Below are 11,636 nucleotides of genomic sequence, written 5' to 3'. Positions count from 1 at the left end.
TGAACCGAGGTAAAGGGAACATGTGAGCAACCAGGTTGTGAGTGCAGGTCCCTACGAAAAGCAGGGGCAGAGCAGCAGCCAGGAGAGAGGAGTGTGTGGGTGAGGGCAGGATGGTGATGAGAGGGGCTGCAGCCACGTTTCTGAAGGGGCTGTGGTGCCACCACGCAGCTCCACCTCCTGACAAACCCGTGCAAACGTAGGAGTCCGGGCAGAGAGTCACGCAAGTGTCCTGGGTATCCACAATGGGTGATTCAGGCCAGCTCAGCCAAGGAGCGATGACTGGAGAGCCTGCTGTTACTTCCTGCAGGGAAAGCCAGCATGTGGAGAAGGCTGTGGAATTACAAAATTGAGAATTAAGTGGTGAGAGATAGACAAGGTCTCAGCTACTGCCCATGTCTATAATTTATATTTCAGCCATCAAGCAGCTACAGAAATCAACATTTGAATTCAAGAATAATGGCTCAGAATTCCAGGGTGCCTTGGACTTTCCGGGAATCAGTAACCTCAGAGGGACAAGCAAAGCAACCCTGCTTTTATTCAGCTGTACACCAGCTCCCTATGGCTGGTGGCTCTAATGCTCTCCATCTGCTTTCCTGCTGCGGAGGGTTGCTGCCCAGTGATGGTGTTCTCCCCACACTGATGAGCTGGGAGGCAGGCTTGCTGCTACCATGTGCACAGACCCTGCACAGTGCAGGGGGAAATAATTCCTATGAGAGTGATAAAGTCCAGGTGGAGATGGAGCCCACCACCTCCACTATAGCCACCTGTGCCCAGCCCTGCCCCGGCCCCTCAGCTGAGATTTATGCCGTGGCACATGCTAAGCCCCAGCAAAGGACAGCTTGGGGGTGAATTTTAATTGCAGTCCTAACTTGATCTTGGCAGCCCCTTCTGAGCGCCTCTGTTACTGTACATCTGGGCTGCCTCCCTGAACTTTAACCCCAGGGGTGGCTCCTGTGTTTTTCACCTGATGGATACAAATATCTGTTGGGATCATCAGCTGCACTGAGCACATGAAGAAAATCGCTCAGACTTTACCAAGGTGACCCACACAGGGACACTTGTCATTGTCTCCAACAGAAGAGGCACTTAAGTGAGCTTCTTTTTCCCTCTCGCAAAACTTTTCCAAGGCATGGACCTATCTACTAGTCAATACCCTGAAACAAGCTCCCTGAGTAGCCTGTCATCCTGTTTCCTACAAAGCATGACTTTGCCTTAGGAATAGTGTTAGTAAAAGATGTAATTGTCATTCTCCTGGGCTGCATCAAATCTTATTTAAGGATCTCCTCTCAATTTCTCTTAGAGCACTTTACTCGAGAGAGAACCAATCCATTATTGGAAGAAGATGTTTTGACCCCATTAGCTGGGCAGATGTGTGTCTGAACTACAGACCTCTGAGCATCCTCAATCCAAGACGAGCCAGCTCGAGCTGTGGTGTCTAGAAGGGATGTATCCTCCAAGATCCCTTTGCATCCCGCTCTGCACCACGCAGCAAGTGACAAATGCACATGGCAACAGGCAGCTGAGAGATCAGTATGCCCGAGAGGTGACTGAAATGAGTGAACTTAAGGGCATGCACAGGAATAAAAAATCCTGGGCAGTGTTGCTTTGGACCCATACTTTGCTTAAAAATCAGGACTGGAAAGAAATTCTGCATGATTTATAATTCTCATATCGCCATGTACTAAAAAATAGTGTGTAATATGGAAGTTTTTTTAAAGACTGCTCTGTTCCCACGTTGCTTCATGCATGTGTGGTTCTGGCCCTCTGAGAATACCAGAAGCTGCATAATACAAGTGTTTGTAACCTTTAGAAGTGGAAATGTCATAACTTAGTCTTACTTAGTTAATTGTAGCCCTGATTCTAATGAAAGTGCTGTTGCCCAATAAGCTTTGCACTACATTGATTTTTCTTCTATCAGCTGGGGGTTCTGGTAAAAGAACAACAGATCTCATAATATCAGCAAAAGCAAAGAAAATAAGGAAAAATGAGCTCTTCAAAATAAGTAGGTCAAGCCACCATCAATTTCCAGATTTGAAATTATGTTTCTAAAATGTATGTTTAATACAAGACCTTGTTCTATGTCTATCAAGTTAAAGCTTGTACAGTTTAAAGTTCCTGAACGACTGCTTTATCAGGTAGGCCCAGAGGTTAAGCAATAAAAAAGAAACAAAAATAACAGTCTCTGCAGCTAGTTGAACCCAGCAACAGCTCCTTAAACAGCATTTACATTCCTACAGTTTGAAATGCCATAAAGCCACACGATACATTGAAAAGCTATGAATGTGCTAAGCAGGATTTCAATTGCTCTTGTTATTAGGGGTCATTATATTTATTAGGTGTTAGTAAAATCCTTGTAAACAGAAAATATGAAGGCTCATAAAAGAATACTCTATTTTCACTCCAATAATTAAGATGCAACTAAGAACAATATAATAGAAGCCTAATTTATGAAGTAGTGTTAGTTCCATAATCTTAGTGATACTTACACAACAAGTTTCACACGTATCTGCTGAAATGAAATATAATTGTGCAAAGAGGATACCGTATACAGTAGATGAAAATTTGCATTTATGCTATTGTTAGTAGGTAAGATGATTCAGTTACAGACTCTAAAAGCATACACCTCACTCACTGAAAAAGCAAGTATCCAGAGGGATACTTTCTCTACTTCTTTTTACCTATTTACAAATTCAGCGTGGTTCTTCTGTTTTGAGATGATGGTGCTTTAATCTGAATGATCTTGGAATAAAAAACCCCCAACACTTAAGAAAATGTTTAGTACTTCTAGTTATGCCTGCATGACTGCAAAATAAAGACACTCTGGCTGACAGATAAATTGCAGACCTGCAACTTGAGCAGTATAGTGAGACCCGTTCTTTCAGAAACAAAATCTTACCACCATAACAAAAGGAGAGGATCTTTTAGGGCAGTTTGTATAACCTTTATGAAACTCTTATTTGTGGGGTGGTAACCATATGTGGCAGGGTGCTAGAGCGTTTATGACGAAAGGACAACTACAAGTCCTTCTCCTCAAAGAGAATTTAGATTCTCATGACAGACTTTCTACAAAAGGATGGAATTAAGAGTAAAATTCAAAATTCGATAAGCAACATATCCTGGGTAGTCTCTCATTTAAGACAAGCTGCTCTTGAGTGCAGAGACCAGACGAGTGCCTTAACCCACCCAGAAGATGCCCACTCTCCAGTGAAGAGGAATGTCTCCTTGTGCCTTGTATCCCTTCAGAAAAGGCTCCATGATAGTTACATCTTTTTTTTTCCAAAGGCCACTATTGTCATGTGTTTTACCCATTTTAAGGAACAGGAAAATCCAGGGAACCTTTGTCTCTGAGAGAATCAGAAAAAAAGCAACAGCTTAAGGGACTCTGGATCCCAGGGATGCTTTATAGATATATGCAATATATGCTACAGTGAATTGTAAGCAGTGTTTCAGAGTTATAGTGGTTCGGCAAACTGGTCTCCATTCAATTGCCTGTACACTGACTTTTGGTTAAGTCAGTTAAACTTTTTCTGAAGTCAAGGAAAGAATGTTGTAGGTTAAGAAATCAAATTTCTTACCTCTTGGATGCCTTGCTGACTCTAAGCTGGGGTATCTGTGAATAATGCTCTCTGTCAACAATTCTTGGCTTGGAGACTCCATTCCATCCTGGCCCGGAATGACCTGGCCTCTGTTATTCACGCTTTCATCACCTCTTGGCTGGAATCTAGTAATGCAGAATAACTTGGGCAAGCAGCCTTTGGCATTAAGGGAACTCCAAGTGGAACAGAACACTGCAGTGCATCTCAGCCACATGGGCACATGCATATCAAACTGTTCTGCGGTACTCAACGATGGCACTCCTCAGAGTATCAAAGGGAACTGGCAGTATTGGTCCTTGCCTTGCTCTGTGACCTGAAGCTGCGGTAGTTGGGAATTTGGGCTATTCACAGGTCTGACAGAGACCACTGATGGTACCTATTCCTTTGGTACAGTGGAACCCTCCACAAAATCTGCTGTGAGTGGGACAGAAAACCATGAAAGGAAGTTTACTAGAAACAACAGACAACACAGACTTCACCACCTTCTACTCTACAGGCAAGACACATTTCTTGGGTATTGCCTTGTTTAACATGACTACATATGCTGCAACAAAGATAGAACGAACAGTTTATACACAATCAGGCTGATCCAGTGCTGGTATGCACCGAGTACCTACTACCAGTCACATCATGTAAGACTTGGTGTCAAATATGGGAAGTGTGAGGCTACACAGCCAAAAGACTGTCTTCGAAACCTAACAGTAAAGCCCTACGTTTCAGCTGAAGGAAACACTATTGCAGGGGTGGAAGTCAGTCATGTCCATTTACAGTGTGAGTCTTAACAAAGTAAGAGAAATTAACCTGTCATCTTGCTAGAAGATCTGCAACATAACCAGAATTTAATTCTATCAAAGAATAACAGAAAAAAATTCCCATTATCTCTTTTATCTATTTACCAATTGTCAGCATAAGCACATGAGAATAACTACAACTGAACTTGGACCTGCAGTACAGCTCAGGTAGTGAGAGATGACCACCCAAGAGTAGATTCAGAGTATCTTTGAGGCTGCTGCTTTGAAGAAGCTCACCTCTCACTCTCAGCATATAGGAAGCTTATAGAAATTATTTTTCTCATGTAGCCATCTGAAATTGGATGGTGTGAAAAATGCACTGCAACAACAAGGTATTGAAGAAAAGACCTAACACATTCTGGAGGACAAATGACAAAGAGGTTCTTTAAGTGGTTTATTTTACAAATGTCGGTAAATTAGCAAACACATAACACAAATATCACTGAAAATTTCAGTGTTTTATACATAGTCCTTAATAAAAATTACATGTACCAAATAAGCTAGGAGCAAAACTATCACAATAGATTGGTTTGAAAATAAATGTACTTGAGAGAATGCTGTCCAATACATAGTTTTTAAGTTATTTCACTTTCAAGTCATGTCACCCTAACAGAGAACACAACTTATTAATAACATTACTGTTCATACTGAGACAAAAGGGAAAGAAAGGGCATCAGTGGAAAGAAGAAAAAGAACAGAAACGAAAGAATTGTGGAATGCTTTGATAATGGCTGGGTAATAAATTATTAGGATGTTCACCAAAATCAGTAGAAAAATAATGGTCTCCGTAAAGTACTACCAGACTACCAAATAGTTACCAGACAAAAGTGCTAACAGGTGCATAACCAGGATTCCAGGTTGTTTCAGCAATGCATCTTCACCACAATAAATAACACTCAAATACCCCTAGGGTATTTTTTTAAGAGTTTCCTAGTACAGCAGTTATACCACCTTGTGGAGTGTGCAGTGGACATACCTAAAATAGACAAAAGAGTGCACATTACATTACATTATATTAAATTATACATTCTCCATGGAATCATTTAATTGTTCCAATAAAATTTACTCCTCCCATTGAGAGCTCACGGATTTGGAATGTAACTAAAAGATTCACTGGAAAGTTTAATCAAACATTAGGCAGCCTGAAAGATCTCCAATACATGAGATGTGTTAATCGTATGCTATGCAACTAAATAACATGTTAAACACAACATGAGGAGGGCAGAATCCAGCTCCACTTTCAGATGTATCTTTGAAGAGAAGAAATTCTGCAAGAGCATCTTTAATCTGTAAATCGAGCTGACTAACTGGAAGCAATGGGGAGATGCCAGTGACAAAGGGTTATGTCTGCTCGGTCCCAGCGCTAGCAGGCAGCACACAGCCACACTTCTCACCTCTCTCTCAGCTTCGCTGTGTGAACCATCCCAAGATCTCAAGATACAAAGCCACTTTAAAATACTACTACAATCCGATGTTAATTTTTTTGGCGAAGCTTTTGAGCAAAGGAGCTTGGAAAATTTCTTTCCATTCCATACATGTTACACCTTGATGGATACAATGAAGTAGGAAAAAACAGAGGAAAAGCTTCTGAGAATATACAGAAAATTGTTTGTTTTTTCCTTTTTTATGTAGATATTAATCTTCTGCAAGAAACCAAGCTTCTCATGACACACTGGACAGCAAAAAGCCCTAGTCATACATGCTTAGTTTCAAAGTTATGTTACCACTCAGAGAGAGAAATCAATGTATACTATATTAAAAACAATCATCACAGCCCTTTAAATGATTGGATAGTTTAGCTTTGAATGCAATTCAGCCTATTAGAGGCTTTAATGGCTTTTGACAGATTGTTCCACTGATCAAGGGACATGTATGAAAATAACTGCCTACCAAGCCCTGATTTGATTTTAAGAAAAGAAAACTGAAGGTTAATGGTAAACAGAAGTTGATCACATTTTCACTGAAATAACTCTATCTGACCTGTTCTTAGAAGCAGCGAAATAAAGGATAATGGGAATCCTATACACCTGACTTTTTACTTTAGCCTCTAATCAAGGGGACTAATCAGACCAAGATGTGTTGGCAGGAAAACAAGTATTTGACCATACAGAGGGGGAGGAGAAAAAGTTTTGTGACCAAATTCTGATTCATCATGGACAAGCACCCTGAAACCAGCGGAATATTAGAGAATGTAAACTGTCACACACTACATCCTTTTCTGTCATGTGAATTATGAATGCCATCTCTAAAGAAACAAGGAGATAACCATAGTTTTCATGTCACGTGCGAAGTGCTCACACCCAAACATCATCATTTTAATGTAATAATTTTATCAGTTACTTGTTTTTTTTTTTATTTACATGTTATTCTGCCAGTTCTGCAGACGTACTAAATAGAGTCTTTTTGCAATTGTATAAATTATCTTCTCTTGTTCAATGCATGTCCCCAGGCTCCGGTGAAGAGGACAGATGAATGTAAATTAAGATGCAAGTGCAGGCACAGTGAAGGTGATGAGCCTTGGTTTGGACTGGAAAGAGAAAAGAAAAGTGGTTCTGTTCAGCGTTGCCTCTGCCCTTACAGGTGGAGTGAGGTGCAGCCAGAACCGGGTGGGTTGGGAGTCCTCAGAAACACTCAGTGGTGGAGATTTTGCCTGACAGGGGAAGGCAGCAGTTGTTAGTTTTTTGGATGAGGGACCCCACTGTGAACAGTGCTCCGTTTGTTTGTCTGACCCTTCCCCACAGCAGCTCACCGTCCTGGTGGGACAGGTCAGAAGATGAGCTGCAGCAACTTGCATCTCAAATGGGAAACACCAGTTGCGTGGAGGGGCTCAGTCCATGGATGTGCAGCAGGACAGAGGTGGAGGCTGAAGCTGAGGATCAAGGTTTCCCATGCCTGTTGCTGTAGTGGATCAACCACTCTTCCCAACCCTGTAACCTTAGAGGAAGACAGTGGCCAAGTCCTAGCAAAAAGCTGAGGACCAGCTGTCCTGGGGGCATGAGGGAGGGTTAAGGAGCAAACATTAACTTTGCACCAGGTGGTAACAATTAAGAGAGAGATCCTGACCTGCACTGTACAAGTTACTTCTCAATGACTCCCATATGAGTTCAGTTAATAAAGCTGTTGGCCTGGAGAAAGCACATCGCTTGCATCTCATCTCTCTTCCCCTCCTCTCATCCCAGCTTAGACTTCAGCTCCTGGGCTAGTTTAACTGCTGCTACAAATGCCTCTGCATGGCACAGGACTTATGGAAGGCACCATAATAACCAAGAAAGGAGCCCTGCCCACTCTTAACACACCACAATATTTCAGACATCTTTCATGATGGATTTTAGTATTCTTTTAATTTCTTCTTTTTCCCCCTCTTATGGCACTGGAAACCCTCAATCTATCCCACAGCATTAAGAAGTCCAGCATGATTTAAAATTGCATTTTGTATCATTACCAGTGAAACTAAAACTGCATCTAGATGATAATAAGAGAACTGATTTGGGTTATTTATTATATTGCATGTTACCCATCCTGGAAAATTTCTAGTCAGTGACTACTCACGGCATTCTTATTTACACTTCAGCTAATCAAAATCTGCTGTAAAGCTCAGAGCACAAGCATGACGCCTTTAAAATCCACTGTACTGAGATTAATTTTTTTTATTTACATAGCCTTAAAAAGAAGAAAGGACCTACGGGATAAAATATATTCATATACAGAGATATGAATAAAGCACTATAAAAACATTTCTAATTACATTGAAAACACAGCAGTTTTCTATAAAAAAAACTTAAAACCAGCCTTTACCTTTCATCCCCCAAATTACAGAAACAATAAGTTTTTCATTTTCTGCCAACATTTTCCTTCTATCAGTGTAAAACCAACTCTCTATCAGATTTTTTACAGAAAGCCCTTGCCTCGAGCATTTGATTTGTATTGGTTCCATGTTTAGTCAGTAGCTTTTGTAAAATTGATGAATATTGTCTAAAGGCAAGTGCAGACAGGCAAACAGATCTGTATCTTCTGTAATCCATTTAGCCTGACGCACACGTACAAGTGAACTATTTTACCTTCATTCTTTCACGCCTGCTGAAAAGTAAATGTAAGCAAAGTCGTGAACTTCCCCATTTAAAAGGAATCACTGAACCTAGTGTTAGAAGCTGATTTACAATCTCACCTCTTCCCTGAAAAATCCTGACCCTGGTTCTCACGCCTCTAGAGCATCCAGACTCGGCAGGCAGTTGCTATGCACAGAACATCCGTCTGAGGCTGCGTCTTTCAGCTCATCCAAAATGGAAATGGGTTGTCTAATGTTGTAATAGAAATGGATTGCTAAAGTATCATTGCAACATGAGCTAAAGCATTACTGTTTGAACAAAATAAAGAAAATCTGAAGTATTTGTCTGCTTATAGCATCTAATCCAAACACAGAAATAATTTACACTTGATCTCTCAGATTTTTAAAGATATTTACCTTTAGCCATATTCTCCTTTTGGGGTACCCTTTGGCATTACTACATGCTTCAAACAGTTCCATCACCTTTACTCATGTCTTTGCTGTCATCTCCTGTGGGCTTCTGAGATATGAAATCTTCTGTATTTCAACTGAACTCAATCAAGATACACTGATTCAGATGATGTGAGACTGGAATGCAACACAGAGCATTAATCCTCTTTAACCACTTGATTATTGGTATTTTACCCGTGAATCCTGGGCCCTAACCCATTCCAAAGGTGTTCATTTGTCTATGTCACTGCCATCCATGGCCTAAATGAGTGCTATCTGACTGCACTGACGCTCGTACTACTTCAGCTAATTCACTAGCTTAAATCTTCAGCACAGACAATTCTATTATTGCTGCCAGCAGTGTTCTAATACCAGAAAAAACAGTGGGGTTTTTTCACTACTGCTGGAAATAATTATTTGCCAATCATTTTTTAATTGCTATGCCTTCACTTCAGCTACAATCTACAACATTGATGTGCCTTCCCTACTCTTTATGGCTGTCAGATTCATTTCAATACTGTGATCCCCATGGTTTCTAGCAGCGCTTAATTAAACACAAAATAATCATAAAGGAACAGCATAAACAAACAATCCCCTCAAATGCTGTGTTAACGGTGTTACATCATTAGCTTGTTTGAATTCATCTTGCTCATTTCCAAAGTAATATCTGCTTCTGTGAGAACTGCCTTTTCAAAAGCAGAATTCCCACATCTTCAGCTAGCTTTTCTCTAAGTGATCTCCAAAGTAAACAGTATTTAGTGTGGCGTTAATCCAAATATATGCTATTTGCCCACTGGTAATGCCAGCTTTAGCTAGTTCAGGAAAGAAAAAGCTATGCCCATAATACAGTATTTCAGAATGTTAAAAAATCTGTGGCATGAGAGACAATAGATGAATGTATGGATCAAGGTTATAATACAAAATCAAACCTACTTTAAATAATAATTTATTCTTCAGAGAGTCTTTACATTCTTCCAGGTAGCTAAAAGCTTCTGCAGAATTCCAGGACTACAGTGAAAACGCTTGATGCAGGTCTTTATAGCTTTGCTGGCATAGCTGTGTATGTCAAAGGTGTTAAGAGCTACAGTCTCTACTTGTTATAATTGTCCTGGCAAAAGCTACATCCTGGTAGGTGTGGACACAGCTCTATACCACTAAAACTGAATTTCTGCTGGCACAGCTTCTTTAGCTCCAGGGAGGTCTGGCATATGTTGTACTGTCAAAAGTACGATTTTCGGCAGCACGAGCCCCATGTGCACACTGAGCGCTTTGCCAGTGCAGGATACTGGTATGCTCTGGGTAAGCCTGGCCTCAACAGGCATCTTAAAGAGAAGATTAACATAGAAGACGTATTAATTTCTTGGTGGCAATGTCAAGTTCTGAGTCTTACTGGTTTCTTTTGTACTGGTAATACAGACTGACTGCTGTTTCACCAGAATACGATTTTCTTCTGCTTTTTAGGGCAAAGGAAAAGGCGTGCACCAGCTCAAGTCAAAGTAGCAACTTAACCAAATGAAAAATCTCTCTCTCACTCAGGAGTGCCCTGTACTGACCAACAGAGAACTGTTCTTTTTACCACAAACCAGAGCATAAACAGCTTAATTTGTCGTAGTCTTCTGGTTTTGGTCTCACAGATCTCGCTAGACCAACACAGATGCTGCGGTGCCCAGTATCACACAGCCTACATCTGCTCTGTCAGGTGACGTGACACCCCAAATGGAAACCCTTACTTACGTCCATCAGCTCTGGCACTGGCAAGCCTGACCTCAGAACAGGATACACAGCAGAAACAAAGTAATGGCTAAAGACTGAGTTCCAGGTAAGCCAGACAGCGTAGATCCACATCAGAAATCTCTCCCTGGACTAGTCAATTGCCATAATGAAAACCAGCAAGAAAGTCTTGGACTCTATGTCAGGATGCTTCTCCAGAGATCCTCATCTGAAAAAAATGCTCTAATGAGCAGCCACTGCATAAAGGACATTCTCCATGACCTCCTGCACCTCTGTCTACATTAGTGGATGAAGAAGACACAGCTATCAGCAGACTTACCCCAAACTGTAAGCTCAAAGCTGCCAAGCCAGAGACAGCTCTAGGCACTCGTGGAAGCTGAAATGCAGATGTCAAGGGAACTCGGATATCCATGGGGTCAATCGGAATTACAGTGGAGGAGGGAAGAGCTGAGGCTGTGCTCTGGAGTTCAGGTCTTAAAAGCTACCTATTTCTGTAGATTTGGGGCCTGGTCTTCTTTACTACGGGACAATAACACTAAGGTACTGTGTGAAGAGTGGTAAAATCTGCACTGACACATAAAATAGCACATGATGAAGGAACTATAAAGCTGCAAAGATTTATGTCAAACTAAAAGGCTTCTCTTCAAACGATGAGCATCAGTAATTCCAGTCTGGAAGGTCACTTGTTATTGTACCCTCTGAACAAGATTTTGTAGATGAGCAATCACTTCTTCAAGATCGTATGGCAGAGGCATATTACAGTCCTCGTTGGTCCAGAAGGGATGGCATTCTGGTTTCTGGTCTTCTGGCAAGCTCTCTGCTGCTTCTGACTGGCATCTGAAAAGAAAGGTAAGCAGATGAACTGCTTCAGTAAAACTGTATCAAGAAACTGAATACACAGCGGGGATACATTTGTGCATTAATTTAAAGAGAACGATGATACTAAAAAAGAAATACCACATCTTCTGACCAAATGGGTTGTTCGTTTCCAAGGAAGTTGATTTCTGTTGTAGGCTTTGTATT

At 41.1% G+C, this 11,636-nt stretch overlaps 1 protein-coding gene across 1 annotated transcript in view; it reads right to left on the bottom strand.

Annotated features, from left to right (window-relative positions):
• Positions 1–11,299: 11,299 nt before the first annotated feature.
• The window catches only part of FTO (fat mass and obesity associated), a gene marked incomplete at its 5' end in the record, with an annotated part of 188,515 nt that continues 188,178 nt past the window's right edge, over positions 11,300–11,636 (bottom strand). Inside the window, one exon of the mRNA XM_009864912.1 lies at positions 11,300–11,450. Within this exon, the coding sequence (XP_009863214.1) occupies positions 11,300–11,450 (151 nt within the window). The remainder of the gene's footprint in view (positions 11,451–11,636) is intronic.

Source organism: Apaloderma vittatum, unplaced genomic scaffold (assembly GCF_000703405.1).
Source record: "Apaloderma vittatum isolate BGI_N311 unplaced genomic scaffold, ASM70340v1 scaffold7242, whole genome shotgun sequence".
NCBI lineage: Eukaryota > Metazoa > Chordata > Aves > Trogoniformes > Trogonidae > Apaloderma > Apaloderma vittatum.
Note: the sequence above shows the minus strand (reverse complement) of the source record. Positions and strands in the feature narration are given on the sequence as shown.